This window comes from Callithrix jacchus, chromosome 15 (assembly GCF_049354715.1).
Source record: "Callithrix jacchus isolate 240 chromosome 15, calJac240_pri, whole genome shotgun sequence".
NCBI lineage: Eukaryota > Metazoa > Chordata > Mammalia > Primates > Cebidae > Callithrix > Callithrix jacchus.
Genome location: NC_133516.1, coordinates 27,657,534 through 27,682,699, shown reverse-complemented (window position 1 = coordinate 27,682,699; position 25,166 = coordinate 27,657,534). Strand labels below are relative to the sequence as shown.

Genomic DNA, 25,166 nt, shown 5'->3' with positions numbered 1-25,166 from the left:
TCACTACGTTGTCCAGGCTTGTCTCAAACTCCTGGGCTCAAGCAATCCTCCCACTCAGGCTTCCCAAAGTCTGGGATTGTAGGCATGAGCCACCACACCCAGTAGAACTAAGGAACTTTTTTTTGGGGGGGTGGTCACCCAGTCTGGGTGACCCAATCACAGCTCACTGCAACCTTCTGTCCCTACTCTGGGCTCAAGTAATCCTCCCATCTCAACCTCCTGAGTAGCTGGGACCAAAGGTGCATACCACCACACCCGGCTAATTTTTTGTATTTTTGTTAGAGATGGGGTCTTGCAATGTTGCCCAGGCTGGTCTCAAACTCCTGAGCTCAAGTAATCTGTCTGCCTCAGCCTCCCAGAGTGCTAGGATTACAGACATGAGCCACCACACCTGGCCTTGAACTAAGGAACTTTTAAAAAGGAAATATATTGTATTATTTCAAAGTTTCATTTATAGCATTTCACCCATTTTGAACAAATAATGCCCCCAAGATAATAAAAAGAAGCCTAGAATTCATTAAAATAATGAATTGAAAAAAATAATTGTCAATGAGCACATCTGTTGGCTGGTGACCTAAAGAAAGAAACTGAGGCAAAATTAATGTGGAGAATTTATTTGGGCCAAGGTTGAGGACTACAGCCTGAGACACACTTCTAAGTTGCCTTCGTTCAAGCAGGTTTTTGGGGTTTTCTTTTTTTTAACTTTTAGGTTTGGGGGTACATGTGAAAGTTTGTTACATAGGTAAACTGCTATCATGGGGGTTTGTCGCACACATTATTTCATCACCCAGGTATTAAGCCCGGTACCCAACAGTTATCTTTTCTGGCCCTCTCCCTCCTACCCTCCACCTTCAGGTAGGCCCCAGTGTCTGTTTTCCCTTGTTTGTGGCCACATAGTATTCCATGATGTATATGTACGCCATTTCTATCCAATCCGTTATCATTTAGGTAGATGGTGGGCATTTAGGTTGATTCTGTCTTTGCTGTTATGAATAGTGCTGCAGTGAACATTCACATGCATATGTTTTTATGGTAGAGATCTCTGTTCTGCTGGGTATATACCCAGTAATGGGGTTGCTGGGTTGAATGGTGGTTCTGCTTTTAGCTCTTTGAGGAATTGCCACACTGCTTTCCACAATGGTTGAACCAATTTACACTCCAACCAACAGTGTATAAGTGCTCCCTTTTATCCTCATCCTCGCCAGCATCTGTTGTGTTTTGACTTTTTAATTGCAGCCATTCTGACTGGTGTGAGATGGTATCTCATTGTGGTTTTGATTTGTCCTTTTCTGATGATCAGTGATATTGAGGTTTTTTTAATATGCTTGTTGCCCATGTATGTCTTCTTTTGAAAAGTTTCTCTTCATGTCCTTTGCCCACTTTTTAATGGGGTTGTTTATTTTTCTCTTGCAAATTTGTTTAATTTCCTTACAGTTGCTAGATAATTATAGTTTTGTCAGCTGCATAGTTTGCAAATATTTCCTCCCACTCGTAGGTTGTCTGTTTACTCTGTTGATAGTTTCTGTTGCTGTGCAGAAGCTTCCTATTTTGATTAGATCCCATTTGTCAATTTTTGCTTTTGTCGTGATTGCTTTTGGTGTCTTTGTCATGAAATCTTTGCCCTATGTCTAGGAAGGTATTGCCTATATTGTCTTGCAGGGTTTTTATAGTTTGGGGTTTTACATTTAGGTCTTTAATCCATTTTGGGTTGATTTTTGTGTATGGTGTAAGGAAGGGGTCCAGCTTCAATCTTCTGCATATGGCTAGCCAGTTGTCCCCAGAACCATTTATTGAATAGGAAGTCTTTTCCCCATTTACAAGCAGGTTTTAAAAGGGAAAACGGAAAAGGAGTGGGCTGATAAAAAGCTGTTTGACAGGAATTCTCGTTGGTTTATAGAAATAACGTTGACTAGTGATTAGGGCATATGTCATTTCATGGCTACCTGACATCAGTCTAGAGCTCACATAGCTAGTGGCTTCAAGAGGTAATTATTTGCTGGGCACAGTGGCTCATGCTTGTAATCCTAGTACTTTGGGAGGCCAAGGCAGGTGGATTTCTTGAATCAGGAATTTGAGACCCACCTGGGCAATATGGTGAAACCCCATCTCTACCAAAAATACAATATAATTAGTTGGGTGTGGTGGCACACACCTGTGGTCCCAGCTATTCAGGAGGATGAGGTGGAAGGACGCTGGAACCTGGGAAGTTGCAGTGAGTCATGATCCCACCACTGCACTCCAACCTGGGTGACAGAGGGGAGACCCTGCTTTAAAAAAAAAAAAAGGTAATTATTTCTCTCAAAGGGGAGTGTAAGATGTAACCGCTGTCACAGGCTACCACATGTCAGTTCCTCTCTAGGCCTAATAATTAAAGAAGTTCACATTCCTCAGATAAAAAGGTTTTTTTCTTTCTCATGGCAAATGAGTCTTTCTAAACTTGAGCTTGGGGACACAATTGCTTTCAAGCCCCCAGTAGTCTTGGACACTTGTTTCATATTATTACTTTATATCATCCGAAGGGGGAGTGGGTTTGTGCTTGCTATCAAGTAAGCTTGAAACAGTCTCAGCCCAAAAGTTATCCCAATAATGTTAGAAATATGCAAATTAATGAACTATCTGGTCTGCAGTTAAGCTCAAATGACTTTTTTTGAATGTTTATTTTTATTTTTGAGATGGAATTTCACTTTTGTTGCCCAGGCTGGAGTGCAATGGTGCGACCTCGCCACAACCTTTTGTCTCCTGAGTCCAAGTAATTCTCCTGCCTCAGCCTCCTGAGTAGCTAGGGTTACAGGCATGTGCCACCATGCCTGGCTAATTTTTGTGTTTTTAGTAGACATGGTTGGTCAGGCTGGTCTCGAACTCCCGACCTCAGGTGATTTGTCCCCCTCAGCCTCCCAAAGTTCTGGGATTACAGGCGTGAGACACCTCGCCCAGCATTTTTTTGGTTTTGGTTTTGGTTTGTTTTTTTGAGACAATTTCACTCTTGTTGCCCAGGTTAGAGTGCAGTGGCACAATCTCAGCTCACTGCAACCTGTGCCTCTTGGGTTCAAGCAATTCTGCTGCCTCAGCCTCCCAAAGTGCTGGGATGACAGGCAAGAGCCACCGCACCTGGCCTCAAATGACGTTTCTGCTTTTTTTTGTTTTTTTTTTTTTTTTTTTTTGGCTCAATGGATGTCATCTTGGAGCTGGGCTTCCTGCTGTCCTTGACCTCGCTCTGAAATAGCCCTTTTTTCTGTCCTTTGTTCCTCCATGGAGGAGGTACCTGGCCCTCCCTGGTAGCACCTCATGGTGCTTCCAGAACTTCCACCCAGCCCTTGGTGGTTTGGTCTTTTGGGGAAATGAGTAGCAGCTGTTCTCCATATCCTAGCCCACTTGGTCGAGTTTTTGAAACTACTTCATTTTTTTTCTCTCAGGAAACCAAATTCTAAGCCCCATTACCTCAGGAGAGCCACCTCTTTCTCACCCGTGTCAGTTCCATCCTGTTTATGTGTTAAGCAAGCTAAGAGGCTTTGGAGAATGACTCTGTAGCCCTGTTTGGAATGACTGCCACCCCTGGGGTCCTGACCCTGCCTTCTAATCCCCATGTGACACACACCCAGCAAAACCTTTGGCAGTGCCCAAGGAAGCCATTTCAGAGGAGTGGAGCAGGAGCCGTGGGCTCTGTGTTCCTCAGGGCCCTCCCAACACCCTAAGGTCTGACCTGTGGGCTGTTTCAGTGTTTGTAAGCGGTGCATTCGGAAGATGGACCACCACTGTCCCTGGGTCAACAACTGTGTCGGCGAGAACAACCAGAAGTACTTCGTCCTGTTTACAGTAAGTCAGCTTCCAAATTCTGCCCTGCCCTCCATGAAGTAATGGAGCACTTTGTTCCTTTGAAAATTTTCAGCATTCACAATGTTCTTTGCTGCTGTTCAGAATACTGCCTGGCCCTGTAGATCTCCGCTTTCCTGCCAAAGATCTCTCTGTTTCAATAAGTGCCTGTTTGTAAGCCCTTCACTTGAGCGTTTAGAAAATGGATTCAAGTTGATTAGCTATGGGCTCCCATCCCAGGTGTTGGACCTAAGTAGCTCAAGAAGGCAGTTGGGATGATGACCTCAAATTCTGAGCTGCAGGTAGGTGGAGTCTACTTAGTGCAAGGACTAGAAGGGTCCTCAGCAATCAGCATTCTGACTTTTCAAGGGAGGAGGTATGGCAGGCTTGGACACCCCCCCCCCCACCCCCCAGGCAGACCAGACTGCCTGGAGCCCAGGTCATGCCTGGCAACGGACTTGTTTCTGTTATGGTTCCACATACTCCCAGAGATGGCTGCTCACCTCAACCCAGGGCTGGGGGGCAGGAGAATCTGTAGGGAATCACTAGCTAGCCCTCCGGTCCCTCCTGGTCAGGCCTCGGCCTCGCTGAGTGTTCCTGAGTGGCAAGTTCTGAGAGCCCCTGACCCGGGAACCTGTGAGGTCAGAGGATTCTCACAACAATGGTGTCTGCACTGGTTTCCTGTTTCAGATGTACATAGCTCTCATTTCCTTGCACGCCCTCATCATGGTGGGATTCCACTTCCTGCATTGCTTTGAAGAAGACTGGACAAGTGAGTATGTGCCAAGGCTTTCCTCCCTCTAGGGTGGGCGTGTGACCTGAGTCTGGGCGGGGAGGCTCTTTGTTTCCTTCATGGTGCCAGGGGCCAACCTTATTTTATTAGATCTCCTGAAAGCCTATGGACTGAACAGGGAAGAAATGACAGAGGCTGGAATCTCTCTTCATGAAAAAATGCAGCCCCTTAAAGTCAGTTCAACAGGTAAAGTCAGGAGTTGGACAGACAGACCCTCTGGACTGAGAGTGCCCAAGGAGAATGCAGGCCCCAAGCAAGTACAGAGGCTGGTTCCAACGCGTGGGAGCCGCGCTGGGAGAGAGGTTTTGTTTTCTGTCTTTCCATGAGGCACTTAAATCAAAGGTCATTTTATTCCAGTCTTGCAGAGACTCAGTTTTTATTTTCTGGCCAGGACATGGAATTTCTTTATTAATTTGTCTGGTTTTTGTGGTGGTTGTTTTTTAACTGCTTATGCTGATAATCATGAATTTACATTAAGATGTAGATAATTCCTCCTGCTTTAGAGGCATCCCACTGAAATGTGCAAATGCTGAGGAAGAAACTCCAGCCAGAAGATTGCACAGATCCTGAAAGAAAACAGTAGATGCTGGAGGAAAAGAAATAAGAGACCACTTGCTGGGCTGTCTCTTTCACACTCACAATCTATGAGACAACCGTCTTTTTTTTCTTTTAAATGGAGTCTCACTCTGTTACCAGGCTGGAGTGCAGTAGTGCAATCTTCACTCACTGTAATCTCTGCCTCCCATGTTCAAGTGATTCTCCTGCCTCAGCCTCCCGAGTAGCTGGGATTATAGGCGTGCACCACCGTGCCCAGCTAATGTTTTGTATTTTTAGTAGAGACAGGGTTTCAACATATTGGCCAGGATGGTCTCAATCTCTTGACCTTGTGATCCGCCCGCCTCGGCCTCCCAAAGTGCTGGGGTTACAGGTGTGGGCCCCTGCGCCTGGCCCAAGACAACCATCTTGAGCAAGGAACATTGTATTTTCTCTGCTTTTCTCTCCATGGCCCCACTTTTTTTATTTCACTGTCTGTAGAACTTTTGCTATTCCTATACATGCCAACTTCAGCATTTTCTTACTACAGTTCTGGCATAAGTCAGGTGGCAGACAGTAGGGAGAGGAGAGAAGGGTAGGGGTGAGTGGGTATGTGCAGAACTTTCCATTCTGCTTAGCTGAGTGAGTCGCCAGCAAGTTCCTCACCACTTGGTGAGCATTCTGAAGTACATGCCTTCTGCTAGGCTTGGGGAACCAGATCGACTCCAGATTTGGCCTTGGTGACTTGACAGGGGAGTCCAGTGAGGATATTTTATCATCCCAGACACCTCCCACATCTCGTCAGGTTAACAGACTTGAGCAGTGATGGCAGCACAGACCATCAGTGAGGCAAAATGTCTCTGTTGTTGGAATGGTGCTGGCAGGGACCATTTCATTAATGCCTACTGGGAGCCAGGAATTGCCCTAAGGCCTTTTTGAGCAGTGCATTGTTTCAACCTTATAACAAGCTGGCAAGGTAGAAGAGATGCTTCCCACTTTGCAGATGACAAAAGCTGCAGCTCACAGAGGCTGAACAAGGTCCCAAGATCACTCAGCTAAGAAGCAGGCCTCTAGTTCAAGCCTAGGTCTAGAGCAAGGTTTTTAGCCCTGGCCGGTTGACTCCAATGTCCAGGGTCCTCCCAACCATGCTGTTGATTAACTGTGGTTAAGATTCCTGATGGAGTGGGCTTCAGGCACCCAGCTCCTATGGCAGCTAGGCTGGGAAGGCACAGGTCAGTCCCCAGGGTTGAGGCCTGAGAGTTGACTGTATATGACTATTAGTTACTGCCCTCACTGCTCAGCCCTGGTGGAATTGTTGGGCCGTCGGAGCTGGTGTGAGCAGGGGCAGAGGGTTGTCCCCAGGATTAGGGCACTTAGAGTTGATGTTTAAAGAAGGGTAGGGAGGTGGTTCCACACTCACTGATCTGGTTCCTGCCTCCGCAAACTCCATTGGTAATTCTCGGGGCCCAGCCCACAGAGGAAGGATGCTTGCCGCTTTGCAAGGAGGGAGAACAGGCCCTGGGCTCTGCCACCAGCTCCAGGGTAGCCGTGGTAGGTGAGAAGGATGTGCTTTATCCAGCAGGCACCCTCATGTGCTCCTGCCAGGCCAAGGCCAAACTGTGCAGATGTTCTTTCATGAATTCTTAAGCACTCCCCTGTATAGAACGGAAAACATTTCAGAAAGCCCAACCCTCTTGCCCAGATCCTTTTGTTGTCAGGCACTGTCCCAAGGCTGGCTGTATAGCAGTGAGCAAGACCAAGTCTCTCTCCTCCTGGAGTCTGAAGTGTAGTGGGAGAGGCAGTTATCCAACAAGTACAGAAACAAACAGGTAATTCCACAATGCAGAGGACAGGAAATACATGGGCCAGAACAGGATATTAACGGGGGCCTTGTAGTTAGAGTTCATGATCAGGAATTGGTGCCAGGATTTGTACCTCGCTGTGCCTGCCAGATGTCAGAGCTCTTGTTATTCCCAACACCCTGCCCAGCCCAAGGCCACCCATACTTGTAGCCACCCATGGCCAGTGCATCAGGCTGGTGAGCCACCCCAACCAAGCCCTGCCCCACAAGGAGCCAAGAAGAGAAATCATTCTGAGGCATCAGTACGTTCCCGGGGAAACCAGAGGAGATGTGCACTGGAGATGAGGTGTTCCTTACCTATCACCCACATGGTGCTTGGTGTCTTTCCAAGCTCATTCCCACATTTGACCTCCCTTTCCCGTCCTGACAGGACGGCTTGAATGGGGTGCTTACCCCCATAATTCCCAGAACCATTGAAGCCCAACTCTGCCTTCCAGGATATGATCTTTCGAGCCAGAGAAGCAGGCACAAGTACAGGAGTAACAAGAAACAAACCACAGCCCAGGCTCAGCCAGCATGGGCAGCTGCTCTGAGGCGCAGAAGTCCTTAGGTGAAGACTGCCAGCCCAGGGGCCTAGTCTGTCTGCCAGCGCCATCTGCTGGGCCAGGCATTTCCCAGGTCACATCGCTCCACAGCTCTCCCCTCCCTGCTCACTCCCACCATCTTCACAGCACCTTCGTTTTTCTCCTCCTTGCGCGGGGTTTCTGACTTAGACTTTGTTCAGACAAGACTCTGCTGCTTAAAACCAAGCCATACCTCTAGTCAAATCTCACTGCTTTACAGTGGAGGGGCTGGCGGCATGGAGACAGTAGGACTGGCTCAGGTCCCCAGGGCTGGAGGCCAGGACAGTGAAAGTGCCTACTCTGGGCCCGTGCCTCTTCGGTTGACTCCCTGGCCTTTGGCACTGACGGCCTCAGTGATGCAGATGTCCCTGGGAGTGGGGGCCATGCATTACTTCACACTGTGGTCAGGGCTGAGTCCTGGCAGTTCAACTGTTCCTGCCAAGCTTAAAATCCCAGAGCCACCAAGTGATCCTCCACAGCTGCCTGTGAGCTGATGGGGGCACAGAGGGGCAGCCCCTCATATAGGAATGCCCAGAAAACCTATGGCCATAGTAGGACTGGACAGTCCTCTCCACCTGTGTTCCTGCATTGTTCTCTCTGAGGAGAGAAGGATCCCTGTGGTGTCATCAGGCCTTCATGCCTCGGTTCAGAGGCCTTCCTGGGCCCTTCCATGTGTCAGGCGCTGTGCTTGGCACTGAGGGCAGTGAACAAGGAGGGATTTGTGTTACGGAATGGAAGTCCTGACTGGGGCCCAGCCTGTTGAGGAGACCTCCCTGAGGAAATGAGCAATAATCAGTGTGGCCCAGGATGATCCTTACCGTGACCTAGAGGCCAGAGACCTGTGGCACACAGGAGGAACGAAAGCCTGTAGGCAGCAGACAGAGTGGGAGCCCAGTGGGGTGGTGAGCCTGGCCAGCGGGCAGTGGTTGGCAGCACTAAGCCCTGTGCACTTCTTTTTCAGAGTGCAGCTCCTTCTCTCCACCCACCACGGTGATTCTCCTTATCCTGCTGTGCTTTGAGGGCCTGCTCTTCCTCATTTTCACATCAGTGATGTTTGGGACCCAGGTGCACTCCATCTGCACAGATGAGACGGTAAGAGGCAGCTCTGCCAACCATTTCCCCACCTGGGGACAGGGAGCACCCAGGGTCAGTGTTGCTGGAAAAGCTGCTCACAGGTCAGACCGGAGCCCAGTGGTCAGGCCCCTGGTGTGCAGGACATAATTCCTTTGTTTGCTGTTACACTTGGGTCATCTTCATGCACACACAAGTCCTCCAACCTTGGGGCAGCCACAGCAGATCACGCCAGAAGTGGGGCACAGCAGCCGTGGCTGAAAGGCTGCCTTTACCACATTTTCTTCCATCCCCCATGCAGGTCTTCACACTGCACTCTATTAGACACTCCACTAGGCACAGGGGGTGCCCTCCCCATCTGGGGACCACAGGCTTGAAATAGAGTAGTTGACAGGGAGCCTTAACCCAGCTAGGACAGGCTGGTCAGCTTGCTGGCCATGCCTGGGTCCTGAGGGCAGAGTCAGGAGGCACGTCTGCCTCGAGCCCCGAGGGCAGCAGAGTTTTACCTGGCCTCTGGGTCGTCTCTGTCCGGCCCAGCCCTGGGCCTCGTCCACTGCCTTCTCACCCCCACCGCCACCTCCCATCTTCCCACAGCACCTTCACTGGGAGCTTTGAGGCTGCTGAGTATGCCAGACTGGGGCCTGTTCCCTTGGTGCCCCTGCTGCCGTCTCCTGACCTTCCTAAGGTGTCTGGAAACCTCAAGGTGGTCAATCCCTGGTTGGGATATAGGCATGTCTTTGGGGATTTATATAGGAAGAAGGGGTAGCACTTGGCTCTGGGTGTGGGGAGCAAGCAGAGCCATGAGGTCGAGAGCCATCCCTGTGCCACTCCTTGCATCCTGAGGCCCCTCAGGGTCAGCTCTCACCAGTGGTCTAGGGCTCTGGGTAAAGGTTTGGGCCTGTGGGTAGTCAGCTTTAGGAGCAGGCTCACAGGAAGACAACATCCTACCATGCTGCTGGCCACCTTCCCCTGTGGGCTTAGAGGAGTGTGTGCAGAGAAAAGAAGGGACACCGCTGCCCACTGCCAGAGCAGCATTGTTTGGGTCTTTTGGCAGCTTTTAGAAGGTTGTGGGGCTTTGGGCAACTTTTTTTCTAAGAAATGATGTCATTCCACAAGTTTTCTGTGAAACTAGTAGCCAGTGGTGTAGATCCAGCCGTGGATCCAGCCAGTAACTGTGACCAACTTCTCTGTGTAAGATCTGCAGGGAACCCCGATGGATACTTTCAGGACCTGCCTGCCTTTGGGATACTGCCAGGCCACGGTCTGGGGCAGCCAGAAGGCAGGCTTCCTTTTCTTTGAGACCGAGTGTCACTCTTGCCCAGGCTGGAATGCAGTTGTGCAGTCTCGGCTCACTGCAACCTCCACCTCCCGAGTTCAAGCAATTCTCCTGCTTCAGCCTCCCAAGTAGCTAGGATTACAGGCCACCGTACCTGGCTAATTTGTTGTTGTTGTTGTTGTTGTTGTATTTTTTTAGTAGAGATGGGGTTTTACCATGTTGGTCAGGCTGGTCTTGAACTCCTGACCTCAGGCAATCCACCCACCTCAGCCTCCCAAAGCGCTGGAATTACAGGTATGAGCCACTGCGCCCGGCCACTCAGAAGGCAAGCTTTCACAGCCCCGGTCCTAGTTGTTGTTCCCTGTGAAGTCCACTCCTAAAGAGAATTGTGTTGGAAGAAAAGGAGAAAGTACCAAAGGGCCCTGCCCCTCCTGGGAAAGGGTGTCTTCCCTTTGCCCTGTGTCCTTCCCAGGTCCCTAGGCTGTGAAGAAAGACTCAGATTCGGCTGTCCCCCCAGCACCCCTTCACCAGAGACCACAACAGACAGACCCCTGGCCAGACTCCTGCCAGGCTGCTCCTCTCTTGTCCCTCTGGGCAGGGGCCCCATTCTCAAGCCCTGCCCTTTGACCAGCTCCATCTGAAGAAGGGAGAGGGAAGGAAGCAGCTCTTCCCTCAGCCCCAGTTTTTTCCTGAGACTTAGCAGGGGAAGCGGTGCTGGCTCTGTGACAGCTGCTGTGTAAGTCTCCACCATGCTTCTGCCCAAAGGAGCCACTAGGAGGAACTTTGCCATGCCAGGCTGACTGGCCTGGCCATGCCACCTTCTAACCTATACTAATCCCTCCTTCTTCCTCCTCTGTGGTGACCTCTTCCCTCGTTCATGGTCTGTCACTCCTATTCAACCTTCTCAGTTTGTGTCTCACCAGCCCCACTAAGCAGGGTGCTGCTTGATCCCCCGGCTGGTGAGACACACAGCGCCAGAGCAGTCATTTGATTTGTTACTTTTGTTTTTTGTCTGCCAAGTGGTCGTGGTAGCTTCAAACTTCCTAGGAACCTCTCCCAAATTAGCGGCCATCAATGGTGATGACAATTATGAGCTCCCCAACCGCTCTGACGCCTTTCATGCCAAAGCCTTCACAGCAGTCCATCCACAGCCCAGCACAGAGCTTCTGAAGAGCGCTTCTGCGGAGCTCAGCAAGAGGCCAGGGTTTAGCGACACACCCCAGCCCGGCATACTTACGAGCAGTGGCTTCTGCCCCACTAATAGTGCTCCTTTTTCCCTCCCTTCTTGGAGGGACTTGTGAATGAGTGCCCAATAACATTTTTTTTAGTAACACTTTGTATGAGAAAGATGTATTATGTAGATAGCTTCACTGCTTTAAAAAGGAAGCATTTACTCCATTCACCTCACACTGTGGATGTCCCTCCCCGAAAACCACAGCAATGCAGTGCTTGACTGAAAGTGTGATTGTTCTTGTTTTCAGGGAATAGAACAATTGAAAAAGGAAGAGAGAAGATGGGCTAAAAAAACAAAATGGATGAACATGAAAGCCGTTTTTGGCCACCCATTCTCTCTAGGCTGGGCCAGCCCCTTTGCCACGCCAGACCAAGGGAAGGCAGACCCGTACCAGTATGTGGTCTGAAGGACCCCGACCAGCATGGCCACTCAGACACAAGCCCACACCACAGCACTACCGTCCCATCCGTTCTCATGAATGTTTAAATCGAAAAAGCAAAACAACTACTCTTTAAACATTTTTTATGTCTCAAGTAAAATGGCTGAGCATTTTAGAGAAAAAAAAAGCCCCATATTTTATTTTTTTTAAATCATCCTTTTGATTTTTTTTTTTTTTGGTGACCGAAGCTGCTGTCTTTTCCTTTTAAAATCACTTCTCTGGCCTCTGGTTTCTCTCTGCTGTCTGTCTGGCATGACTAATTTAGAGGGTGCTGACTCTGGGCTGTGCCCACTTCTACTAACTGAGATGGGACACTGCGCTTGGATGGAATAGTCGGGACACCTGGTGGGGGATGCGTGGGAAAGCCAGGAAGACCCTGACCTCCCACTGTCCAGGAGGCAGTGACAGGCTCCCCCATGGGACTTAAAACCTCACCGAAGATGGATGCTTCCCCCTCGAGGCCTGAGAAGGGCAGGATCAGGGTTGGAGGCTTCAGAAGGGACCTTGGCACAGCGACCTCATCCCCCAGGTGGACACGGTTTGCCTCCTAATTTGCAAAGCAGTTGCCTGCCTTGTACTTTATGGAGTTGGGGTGTGTAGAATGATCTTGCAGGGGAGTCGGGAGAGAGATGAAAGAGATCTTATTTGTATTCTGAATCAGCAATTATATTCCCTGTGATTATTTGGAAGAGTGTGAAGGAAAGATGTTTTTCCAGTTCAAAATGCCTTATACAATCAAGGGGGAAAAAAATTACAGTTTCAGCAAGCTACGTTTTCCTTTGCTATACCTGCTTCCTCTCTTACCACCCCAACCCCCCTCTTCCCCAGCAAGATGTCAGTTAAGCAGTGTTAATTCTGACTGCAGTAGGCACCAGTGGCCAACACATACAGCCCTACCATCATCCCCTTCTTCTGGTTTTAATAGCCCTCAAAGAGGATTCACTTTCTGATATTTAACCCCCGTAAATGTGCACGTACCTGTATTTTCTCTGTATTTTAACCTGGGAGACTGTTGTCCTGGCATGGAGATGACCATAGTGCTGGGAATTCACCCCACAGTCCCCACCCTATCAAAGTCCCATTGGCAGGAGTCCACAGATACACCTAGGTCTGTGGCACTGGGACAGAATAGATTTTCCATTTGAGAGGCAATCACTGTGTGAGTCTTGTTTGAAGAAGGTGGTGATGGTGGGGAGAGGTGAAGGAGTTAGGAAGTGTCCTCCAAGTACAAAAATAACAAATATGATTATTGACCATCTGGGAATTCGCACACATTGTTTTTTAAGCAATTGCCACAAACCGCCTTTTTTAGCTTTTGCTTGGGGTGGGGGTAGGAGATAAGGTTTATTCAGTCCTGTCCTGGGTAGGGCGAAAAAGTTAATCTAGCCATGTGATTTTTCAGAAAAGTAAGTGGAACATGCTGCCTCTTTTCAATTCTGTCAGTGCTTCCACATGGAAACAAAATGCAATAAAATTTTTCCAAAACCTGTTCTGATTTAGCTCTCCTCTCGAGGTGTTGCCCATAGCGGGAGGCTGACTCTCCCAGCATGTACTACCAGTCTACTTGAGTTTTCTCTGGTTGGGTGTTTGTTCCTTTGCTCCTTCTCTTGAATGAGGATTTTTTTGTTTGTTTGTTTTAAAGGACCAAAACCTCCCTCTCTTGAACCAGCTTGCCCTATCAGGCCTGTCTCCTTTGCTTTCTGCATCCTGAATTGATTCCTTTGTGTTTTGGGGCTCTCCTAAGAGCTTTTCTGGGTCAGTTAACTTTGACTCGCCTCTACGGTGCTATTCTTGCGATACAGGCAAAGCTGAGATGCTAACATTTAAAAAAAAGAATGCTATTTTAGATTAACTTGATAGCATTTGTTCTCCATGTGCTTTTAAACATTTTTTTTTCTTAATATACTATTCACTTAGGTGTATGAAAGAAGTGTGATTGTATTAAATGACTAGAGAGGGGCTGCAGCTCTGGCCCTCCCCTAGGGGAGAGAGATTGATCATATTCCATCTTCAAGGGCATTTTTTAAAGTGAGCCAGGTTAGTTCTTTTCCCCTGGCATATCTAAAGGAATGCAGTAGATAGTGCTGAAGATGCATTGAATTTTTTTTTAGTCTTAAAAATAGAAACTCATCCGTTAGACTTGCGCATACTATGTTTATCTTTCCCATAGGGTGGGGTTCCTTGGGTTTGTATAGGCCTTGGCTAGAAAAAGTCAATGTCCCTGAGCTCTCAAACCAGCTGCATTCAGAAGATGGGAATACCCCCAAGGTTCCTGGCATTTTTCCTCTTTCATTTTCGTTCAGACTGATAACATTTTCCTGAGAGCACAAGGACTGAGGAATGTGGCCATCATTGGCAGCATGATGATTGGTTTCCAGCCTGGCTTCCACACAGGAAGAAAAAGCATCCCTGAGCTCTCCTCAGTACTTCCAGATGTAACGAAAGAGGGCGTCTTTATACACAAAGTCGGCCCCAGCTTTTGGCTTGGTCACAGGAGTTCTGATAGTACCCTTGGGTGCACGCGTGGAAAATGAACCAGTAGTAGCCACAGGCTTTCAGAACCTGGGTTCTGGAGAGTGGAAGTGAAAAATAAAGATGTGGCATGTTGGATTAGTGATCCCCGGTTTGCTTTCCTTCTGTCAACTTCAGGTTTGTGTTCACAGCAACCAGACTGAATATGCAGAAGGCTTAGATCCAAGCAAATCTGTCATCTATGCATATTTGCATGGGCTTGGTAATATGTACACAAAACACATTTGGGTAGAAGTGCATGTGCTAAATCTCCTTTTAGTCCTGACATTTTGTCTTCATACTGTACTTCCTCTTTTTTGTTTGAGACAGGGTCTTGCTCTGTCACCCAGGCTGGAGTGCAGAATTAGAACTCACTGCAGCCCTGAACTCCTGAATTCAAGTGACTATTGTGCCTTGACCTCCTGAGTATCCATGGCTACAGGCATGTACTACCATGCCTGGCTAATTTTGTTGTCTTTTAATAGACTTGAGGTCTCACTATGTTGCCCCAGCCAGTCTCAAATGCCTGGCCTCAAGCAATCATCCTGTCTTAGCCTCCCAAAGTCCTGGGATTACAGGCGTGAGCCACTGGGCCCAGCCCTGTACTTCCTTCTTGAAAGAGCCCAAAGTATTCACTTTTGCTCATCTGGCTAGGCCACTTAAATAGTTAGAATCCACCATCCCCTAATGCAGAAACCTTTCAGGTGAGATAAATTAATAAACATTTTAAACACATATATGAGGTTGGCATTACACAGAAACTCCTCTCCGGAGGTCTGGGCTGGGCATTCTCAACCAGCCTAATGCATTTTTAAATTTCTCTCTTTCAAGACTTGTAGTCCATCAGCTTAAAGGGTGAGCCACCTATAGAGGGAAGGGGCCCCAGCTAGAAGGTACCCTTAAATGTCAAAGAAATGCGAAGAGAGAAAGATTTTGCTAGAATCCTTCTCAAGGGTGTTCTTGAGGTTACCAGACCAGCAACGTCAGCATCACCTGAGAACTTGTTAGAAGTGCACATTCTCGGTCCCCACCCCAGGCTTCTGAGCCAGAAACAGTGGGGCCCAGCAGTCCGTATTTTAACAGCTCTTCAGGTGATTCTGACTGACTCTCAAGTTTGAGAATCCACTTGGGGCTTGCAGGGGTCGCTCCTCAGGCGGTCCCTGACGCCTGCTGGTGATATAGGTCCTGTGTGCTGCTGGGCGCAGCGTAGTGCAGTCGGGAGTGCTGATTGTGAAGACAGGCGTGTGTTCCCACTGCTGAGAAGCCACTGAGACCTCCCTTGAACCTGTGGCCTCCCCAGCAAACAACTGCCAAGACATCAAAGAAAGTCTGTATGAATGGATCCAAATGATTAGCCTGCCCACCACTCCTTCTACATCTCATCAACTGAACCCATCTCTAGACAAGGGCCCTTTGGGTGAAGAACCATCCCAGAAAGAAAAGAAAAAAGAATAGAACCCAGAGACCTCCAGATGGGAGCAGCAGCTGGTGAGTAGAGCCAGGGGCATTGTAGCAGCCTGGATACATGACCTGTACCTGTCCTGACCTTTGCTTTCCATGTGTGGGCTTCAACACCCATGTGGCTTTTTCTTATATTCTTTAAATACGTATCTAACTTAGGATCACCTCACAGAAGAGAAAGAATTCACAGTGAAACAGAAACAAGCCACTGACCAGCATACTCAAACTGAAACCTTCCTTTTCCCACCCTCTCCCTCAAGAAAACATCTGCTGACTTGAGCAGCGTGATTGCCACAGCAAAGCAGAGTGGCCCCCGGGAACCCGCTCTGTTGTGTCACGCGCACACAGGAGCCAATGAAGCTGATCCAAGAGTGATGACAAGCACTGCAGAGGGATGTTTGCCAAAAGCCTTCTGGGGGACACACATGCTCTAAAATGGACGTAGACTGCCCTGGATTTCTGCAGTTGAGGCCATAGAGTCTGGTGACCAAGTATTTGAGTCCTGGCTTCAGTCTTTGGTTCAAATCTCTGCTTGGCTACGTATTACCATACTTACTACCAAAATATGACCTTGAGCACTAACTTCTTTAAGACTCAGTTTTCTCATCTGTAAAACGGGAATGATAATCTAAATCACAAAGTTAATGGAAGGATTAGATGAAGGTGATGAATGGGAATGTATAGTGTCTGGCCCTGGTATGGCTTTATAAACGTCAGCTGTGTTAGAGCTACGCTTTTCAAACCATTGGTCATAACCATTCATGGTTTGCTACCAGCATTTTTTTCAAGAAAAAATTTTAATGTATTACATATTGCAGGGTAAGTATTGTTTTATGAAGCTTAGGGGCTGTGTATATATGTGTTCTGGAATGCAGCAGAAAAATATTTCCTCTTGTGGGTTACAGTATAGAAGTATGAAATCTCTGAGGAGGAGAGACAGCGTTATCTGGCCAGCTATGAAGAGACACATTTGCCTAGGCTGCTGCCTGGGGCTCTGGCTTTCTACATGATGATGCAGGGAGCAGGGAACAGCCTGTTCTCACTCTGTGGGGCTCAGCTGAGTCTGCACAGACTCTTCTTGCTCGGGAGCCTTAGTCCTAATACATTCATTTTGGGGTGTTGGTGAGTTTGTTCACAGATCACAGCTCATGTGTCACCCAGGTTGACCTGGGCCAAAAGGCCCCGCCACACACTCTGCGAGAGCTGCTGGTGTCAACTACAACCTCCTGACCAGAAATCAGCCATTTCTGTTTGTTCTCTTGATCCTGAAGCTAGTGTTACTGCTCCTCTACAGATCTCGAGCTTAAGAACTTTGCCTGCAGGATCCCTTTAAATGCATGCGAAACTCAAATTGTGTCCCACCAGGAGAAAGCAGGCCTCAGGCCATTTATTACGTCAGATTTGTTTGCAGTGTTTTCTTTCTGGACTCAGAAGTAGTCCGTACTCCCTGAACATTTGTCCACTTGACTGCTGAAGACCTCTGAAGACCTCATAGACAGGCCAGGCTCTGCCTGGGATACTTTTATGAGCTTGATGAGGAGGGTGAGTATAATCCAAGAGTGCCCGCCAGGAGCATGCCACACGAATGGCAAATAATCCTGCGGGCTCTTAGCTTCATTTCCCTTCTCTCTGAGCTCAGCCTGGGCACAGTGGGGATTTGCACAGTGGGGAAACATGTTGGACAGAAAAAAGACACTAGTTCTGCTCCCAGTTCTGATGCATAACAAGCCAGACGAGGCTTGGCCATTCTCATGGCCTCTTGGAACTTGTATTTCTTCCCTATCTGCCAAGCATCAGTACTCAGACCCACCTCACAAGGAGGCTATAAAAACCTATGGTCATGGGTTTGAGTCCAAGTCAGTGAGGATGCAGCCAACCTGTCATTTCTGGGTGTCTCCTCTGTAGCCCAGTCTGCCATATGGTAGTGTCCCAGCTCTTGTGCTATCAAGTTAAAGCCTCTTTCTCGACAGGCTGCAGATGATCACCCAGGAAGGGAATGCAGAATACCCAAAGCAAACCATCTCAGCTGGTCACTGCTTCTGTGCCAAGAAGGGAGGCCTGGCGAGGGGCCAGTCAGGGAGCAGCATGGCATCCCATGCCCATGACCCACATGAAGGTCCCTCTAGACTGTCAGTAAGATCCATTTTCTGAAAGAGCTATTTTTGTTCTGATTATAAAAGTAACATTGGCTCATTGGTGAAAACTTGGACTGTGTGAGAAGTCTACAGAAATAAATACCAATCATCTAGAATTCCATCCCCAAAAGTAACCACACAGACAAATGTTTCAATGTCATGTAAAATTGTATTAACACCGTCTTGTATAGCTACATAGCGTTCTGCTTTATAGAATCATCTGCTTAACCATCACTATTGGGCATTTCTCTTGTTTCCATCTTTGCATGATTATAATTCAGTGTTCAAGTTTATATTGCATAAATCTTTGCTCAGATTCTTATTTTTAAATTTTTTATCGTGAAATAACTTCAGACTTACAAAAATGTGACAAAAATAGTACAAAGAGTTCCCATGTACCCTTCAATCAGTCTCACCAAAGATAAACATTTTGTACACCCATAATACATATATAAAAACCTGTACGTTGGCAACACAATACCCTCAACTAAGGTATGAACCTTATTGACATCTCTCCAGCTGTCCCGTGAACATCCTCCTCTGTTCCAGGATCCCATGCTGTGTCCATTGCAATGTCCCCTTAGTCTCCTCCAGTTTGTGACAGTTCCTCAGTCTTCCTTTGTCTTTTATAACCTTGACCCTTTTTAAAAATTGAGGTGAAATTTCTGTAACATAGAATTAACCATTTTAAAGTGTACATTTAATGCATTCACAGTGTTTTGTAACCACCAGGTCCATCTAATTCCAAAATATTTTCGTCAGTCTTTGACCCTTTTGAAGATTGTAGGGCAGGTGTTCTGTAGACTGTCCTTCCAATTGTGTGTTTGACGTTTTTCTCAGGATTAGATTGCGGTCCGGCATTTGGGATGGGAGCACCACTGAAGCAGTGTGTCCTCGATGCATCGCATCAGCAGGCACATGGCTTCGTTACGTTTCATTATTGTGATGTTAACTTCCATCATTGGTTGAAGGTACCACCTTTACCCAATGTAGGAATTGTTTCTTCCCTACTATTAAGGTACTGTTTTTCCCTTTATAATTGATAAGTCTCTTATGAGGATATCCTTTTGAGATCAGATTTTTTTTGACTTAGAGTTTATTCAAAAGTCAAGAATCTTAAATCTCTGAGATGGTGTGGGAAGAAAAAGTGCTGGAGAAGAATTGGCCTGGGGTACCATCAGATCTCAGACTGTGCGTGCGCCTTGGTTTTTCTTTCTGCATAACAAAGGGTTGTACCAGTTATATAACGATCTTGTGTGGAAGAGAAAACCTAGAACCAGATACACAGAGATCTTTACTGAGTCATGTGAATGAGCAGTGCTCAAGCCTGGCAAACCCACAGCAAATTCCCTTGGCTTCCAAAGGAGATGGAGAATGCAGTGGCCCCACTGGAGGGTCCAAAGCCTCTGTGCAAGGTGTTGTGGGCGGAGAGCTGGCCTGGCCATGTCTTTACCTCCTCTGGGCATCTCCCCCACACAACACCCTTTCTGTGGCCTGGCGGCTGAGTTGCAGCCGACACCCAGAGGCAGGTGAGTGGGCAGCTTGGGAGAGGCTGCAGGGTGGATCTGCTGCATGAGCAGGCCTGAGCCCAGCCTTGTCTCCCCACGGCAGTCCTCTGTGCCCTCCGGCAGCCTACTGCATGTTGGCACTTGCTGTACAAGCACCTGCTTCTTCACCTTGCATGCTGTTTGTGTCCTGCACGCTCTCCTTAACCCCAGCGTCCTGCTGTGTTTGCAGCCCACATCTACCCTGGTGGGAGTGGCCAAAAATATTTAGGGAGGGGGTTTTTAGTGGCTTCAGAGGATGCATGGTCCCCCTTATGCCTCACCCTCTCAGCAGCCTGGCCCCTGCCCAGCATCTGTCATTGCACTTGTTGAAGGAAAGGAGGGAGGGCTGGGTGGTGGCTGGGGAACAGGCCAGTCTCTGGGCAGGCCCTGCTTGCTGTGCTCCTCCATGCCACTGTCCACCCACACCCCAGCAGTCCTCTGAGACACCTCTCCGGGCTGCCCTGGGCCACAAGAGACCCCATCTTATCCACACCCTGGACCCTGCCACTGCTGAGCTGGGGGTGTATGCATGAGCAGCACAGCCCAGCACCACGCCGACATTGATGCTCTTCATCCCCTTCTCCCTCCAGGGCATTGAACGCCTCCAACGAAAGAACCAGCCCAGGGAGCACACGGGTAACTGGAAGTCAGTAAAGGAGACCTTTGGTGGGGACTTCTCCCTGAACTGGTTCAACCCCTTCTCCAGACCGTGTCAGCCAGAGATCCCCAGTGACAAGGACTTGGTGCGGCAGGTTACGTCACTGTCAGACACTGAAACAACAGAGGATCCATCAGAGGAGACAAAGGAGGAGGACTGTGTGGAGGTGATAGATGAATAGATGCTGCTGTGGGGACAGAACCAAACGCTAGAAAGTGCTGCCAACCTTCATCCCAGAGTTTTGGCTAAAGGGGCTCATGGGCATGGTGCGCTCCTAGAACCTCCAACCCTTCCCTGGGCCACTCGCCTGGCCTTACCATTCCCTGTAACCCCCTCCTTCCTCTCTCCATGTTGGGCCAGGTTTGGGGCACACACACACACATACACACACCCTACCATGATCACACACACACACACACACACACACACACACACACACACACCCTACTATAATCACTTCTTCACCCCATTTGAAGCCTGCGGTGTCTGTGACCACTGCTGAAGGTCGAGCAGCGTTCTGGTGTGCCTAAGCCCCATTCCAGTGGTTGCTGAAGCAGCATCTTCTGCATAAAGTCCAACAGAAGGGTTCTTATCCCTGTTTGGTATAAGAAATGGATTCCCCACCCACTCCCTGTACGGGCTTTTGTTCCTCTCTTTGGCCCATTTCCCCAGCATCTACTGGCATCAGGATTGGCAGGGGTGCAGGCACTCGACAGAGCATACCCTGCAAAACCTCAGTGTCAGGGCCCCCCTTCCAGCTCCAGACAAAAGGTCATGAGTCCTGGCCCCAAAGGGCCTGTGGCCCCAGTTCAGTGGAGAAGAAAGTCAGTGATTGGAGGTGGAGCCTCAGGACGCTGAGAAAGGAGAGCCAAGCAGCATCCTGGTTCTTGGACATCCTCCTTGGGCACTCTGAAGGGTGACGATCCTGCCAGAGACACTCTGTCTACAACTGATGGCCCACTAGGGTCCGGGGTTAATTGCTCAAAGGAGCCAGTGTTCACAGAGCCACCTCTGCCCTAACCCTTGCTCAGAGCTCTCCAAGTATGACCCACGAAGGGGTGATGGTGGGACTCTAACATCAGCAAAGCAACCAGTAAGACATCAGGCCTCCCACTCAGGCTGCAGGCCCACTTTCTCGGTCTTTATCAGCTTTAATATTTATTAATGATGACGTGAGGAGCCTGAGCCAACTGTAAAGGCCATTAACTTGCAATCTGGGCAGGAAATGGCACTCACCACTTTGGGTAAGAGCTGTTCTGACTGTAGGGGCCCCCTGTTTGTTGTCCTAACCCAGAAGCAGCCCTGGGCTGCCAGGATGGCGCATGGAATACCAAAGAGTTCACACCAGGGAGTAAGCAATGGCTGCCCCCTGGAGTCTTCTAGGGGGTGGCAGTTAGAATCAGGGAGGAGGATTTGCTGGTACCTGCTGATGTGGGTCTCTATGGTGAGTTCAAGCCTGAGGACAGGGGTGTCTGCAAAACCACACGGCCCTTGAGAAATGTCCTTGCATATTGGGCTTCAAAGACCTTTTTAGGGGATCCAGCTTTGCCTGAACCAGCCCCAAAGCCAATTCTGTTTTCAGATTGGTTGCTCTGGAAAGGAAGGCTGGGGTGAGGGGCATTTTACCTGCACAGAGGCAGACCCTGCCTTCCCTCATCACTGACCCTTGACCCCATCTCCATGGTAGACCTCAGCCATGTCAGTTACTGTTCTGGAAGGTGCTGGGCTGGTTCACAGCCAGGGTTATGTAGGTAAGAAACCTGTCCAACCCTGAGCCTTGTCCCTCCCACACCAGCAACACAGTGGTCTCTCTGTGGTGACTGTTCACAGCATAACATTCTGCTTAGCCTCACACTGAAACCATTGCAATTGATGTCGAAACCAGATGAGATCTTACAGGAAGGGAGATTGGGTGCAGTTTGCCTCCTCCTCTGAATAAAAAGCTGTTTGCTCATCCTCAGTGACTGGAGTCTTCTGTTTTAATTAAGAGATCCCAGTCCAAACCCTTAGCCAGTGTCCTTCCTCCTGGGTCGTCTAAAGGCACCTCTAGAAAGCCACTTTTCTTCCATTCCCGGTGAGGGAGACAAGCGCGTGTTACACGGCAGCACACTGGCTGTGCTGGACTTCACCACCTCTTGGAATCAGACTGTGCTGTGGAGTGATGACTGACCAAACAGTTCTCTATGCCACCACCCTTATAGTATTACCAGCAGAAGGAACAATCACCTTTCCTTCAGTAAACTTTATTGAACAACTACTGTATGCCAGGAAGGTGGGCAACTAGGGCAAGGGTTACCAGGATTGAGGTTTTTTTTTCACTTGGACAGCTAGAAAAACAGAGTATGACAGGTTTCCCACCCCTGACTTGAATTAGACACAAAATAACCCTAATTCAAGCTACACACGTGCCTCTGCCAGGGTGTATATCCAGTTGGAGTGACAGCCCTTGAGAGAGGGGCTGAATGTACTGAACAGACCTGCCAACTCCTCAGACAGAGCCCCTTACCTGGGGAAGTCACAGGATGCGATGGCTCCCCTAGTGACCGCATAACCCCCAGCACAGGATTCTTTAAGAAGCTTATTGGCATAAAGAAAAAAGGATTCAGGGACCACAGTGTTCTCTTGAAGTAATCAAAGTTTAATTGAAAGCACATTGATCATTTGAACAAATCGCTGGAGGGCAGAACAAGGAGGAGCAGGCTTCAGTTAACAGAAGCAGCCCTGGGCTGCCAGGATGGTGGATGGAACACCAGGGAGTTCACACCAGGGAGGAAACAATGCCCACACCTGGAGTCTCCTAGGGGGCGACAGTTGGAATAAGGGAAGAGGCTTTGCTGGTCACCATTTGCTGACCTGGGTGTCTATGGTGAGTTCAGGCCTGAGGACAAAGGTGTTTCTGGGTTGTCTGCAAAACCATGTGGCCTTGAGAAATGTCCTTGCACATTAGGTGTCAAACTGCTTGGAGCACCAGGAGAGGGATTCCCTGGATTTCAGGCATAAAGGAGAATGGAGGCAACAGAAAGGAGGAGAATGCGCTTCTAGCAGGCCCAGCCCAGTGCTGGGACAGTACTCCAGTTGGCAGGTGCCTTCAGGGCTAGCAAACCCATGGCCTGAAGATATGGCGGCTTCTCGAGGGGCACCAACGGGTGGCAGCGCTAGGCTGCCCACAGCCTGCTGCTCCGGGGAGAGAATCTGTAGCTTTGAAGTCTATGGATTTGAATTGATAGAACAGTGGCCCTGATTTTTGAGGCCATAACTCAGGAAAGGGATGGGATTCTGTGGCCTAGGCTGGGTGTTTCTAGCTATAAAAGAGGTGACCTGGCCTTGTGGGTCTGGCTGCTTATGGTTGTGTTGGCCTTATCTTTGACCTACTGGCTCTTGAATCTGTCCTCATATAAGTCATCAAATTTAATCATCCATAATCTGAAAGCTAAGCACAAGTAGGAAATGCTGAAATGCTCAACTAAGGCTCCACAGCATCAGAGAAGGCTACTTGGTGATGAGAACAATCTTCTGAGCATTAATCTCTTTCACTTGTTTGGAACTAAACTTGACGATGAATTTTTTGGGTCCAGTTTTCATCGGGGTGCGTTTTATTTGGTATTCGATGGTCTCACCAGGCTGCACCGTCCTGGAAAATTCAAAGACACAGACATACAATCAATCAAGGATGTTATGGGAAGAGGGAGAAGATGAGTTGGATGAGAAGCCAGGAAGCTGAGCCTTAGCTCAGTCTCTTTGCAAAGTCCTGGCCATTCCAGGGCATGGCACAGTGGACCTACACCCTGGGTGCTAACCGTCAGTTTTATGAGCTGTAAAGCAAGAAGGTTGAAACAGCTGCTTTCCAGCAGCTCTTCCAACTCTGACATTTCACAAATCTTCCCTAGAGTCTTGCCCGGCTTTACTACAGATGTTCTTGTTTCATGGGTATTAGCAACAGTTATCTAAATTACATGAAATCTAAGAGGAACATGTATTTTACGATGAATCCCCATGAAAGGAATTGTTCAGCCCCTCACTACCCAAAGTGTGTTCTGGGGCCCAGCAATGCTAGCATCACCCAGGAGCCTGTAGGAAACACAGTATCTAAGGCTCCACCCTAGACCTGCTGAATCAGAATCTACACTGCAACAATACTCCGCAGATAACTTGTGTGCACGTTAAAATGTGAGAAACCCTGGTCTAAGGAAAATAGGGGTCTACTGGTTTTTACTTGGAAGATTCAGACATCCTCAGACCATCACACCTCCCAGAAACAAAACATTCAAGTTCAGTAAAGTTTTTTTTGCTGGATGTTTCAGCATGCCAAAGATCAATTTCCATATAGTCCAGCAAACAATTAGAACCTATGAAAAATACTCTCTTCATAAAAGCTATAATATTGATGCATCTTGGAATTAATCTAACTAAGAACGTGCAAGTTATATATAAAGAAAACAATATGGCTTTTCTAAAGGTGATAAAGACTTGAAAAAAACAGGAAATCTCATATTCCTAGATGGTAAAACTCAACACTTGATCTTAACCAGAAAGCTAGGAAGTGATCCTAAATGGTAAGACTCAATATTGCATTTGGCACAGTTCTCCCCCAAATAAATTGTTAAATTCAGCGCAGTATCAGTCTAAATCCCTGCTTTCAAATTATGTGAGAAGATGATTCTAAAAGTTTTATAGACAAAAATGGGGGAATGGGATTTGCCTAATACATATCAATATGTAGATATGATAATCGTATAAAATTATTATAGAACTGCAGTAATTTAAGTGGCACAATGTTGTGTTAGAAGAAGACAAATGAAATAGCAATTGAAGAGTCCAGAGACCTGATATATGTGGAAATTGACAGCATAACAAAGGCCGTGCTTCATACTAGGAAAACCATAGACAAAGTTGGAACTCCACACCACTCCACACCCAAAACAAATTCCAGGTAAATCCTTAATTGTGTAAAGCTGGAAATTCTAGAAAAAGCGTAAGAGAATATATCTATGCTCCTAGAATGACATGAAATTCAGTGTCATAAAGGAAAAGATTGAAAAATTTGGCTACATTAAAATTTAAAAGTTCTAATGGTGAAAGACATCTTAGTGTTAAAAAAATACAAACTGTTTGCCCAGTCATGGTGGCTCATGCCCGCAATCCCGGCACTTTGGGAGGCCGAAGTGGGCAGATCACCTGAGGTCAGGAGTTTGAGACCAGGCTGGCCTACATGGGGAAACCCCACCTCTACTAAAAACATAAAAATTAGCCAGGTGCGGTGGCACATGCCTGTA

At 48.1% G+C, this 25,166-nt stretch overlaps 2 protein-coding genes across 7 annotated transcripts in view; one reads left to right on the top strand and one right to left on the bottom strand.

Moving 5' to 3' along the window:
• Positions 1-21,853, top strand: part of ZDHHC3 (zDHHC palmitoyltransferase 3) — a 60,323-nt gene extending 38,470 nt beyond the window's left edge. Inside the window, exons 4-9 of one of the 6 annotated variants that reach the window (XR_013527259.1) lie at positions 3,717-3,813; positions 4,501-4,582; positions 4,694-4,789; positions 8,523-8,653; positions 15,275-19,217; positions 19,826-21,853. Coding sequence is in view for 4 of the 6 variants with exons in the window: in XM_035275050.3 (XP_035130941.1) it covers positions 3,717-3,813; positions 4,501-4,582; positions 4,694-4,789; positions 8,523-8,653; positions 19,826-20,074 (655 nt within the window). In the remaining 2 variants the exon portion in view is untranslated. Of the gene's footprint in view, positions 1-3,716; positions 3,814-4,500; positions 4,583-4,693; positions 4,790-8,522; positions 8,654-11,389; positions 13,070-15,274; positions 19,218-19,825 lie in introns of those variants that run through there. The other 5 variants (XR_013527260.1, XM_035275050.3, XM_054245554.2 and 2 more) reach the window with 5 other exon arrangements.
• A 657-nt stretch (positions 21,854-22,510) lies between these two features.
• TGM4 (transglutaminase 4) overlaps positions 22,511-25,166 on the bottom strand; it is a 38,003-nt gene continuing 35,347 nt past the window's right edge. The window contains 1 exon segment of the mRNA XM_078350636.1: positions 22,511-23,524. Within this exon segment, the coding sequence (XP_078206762.1) occupies positions 23,383-23,524 (142 nt within the window). The 3' untranslated portion in view covers positions 22,511-23,382.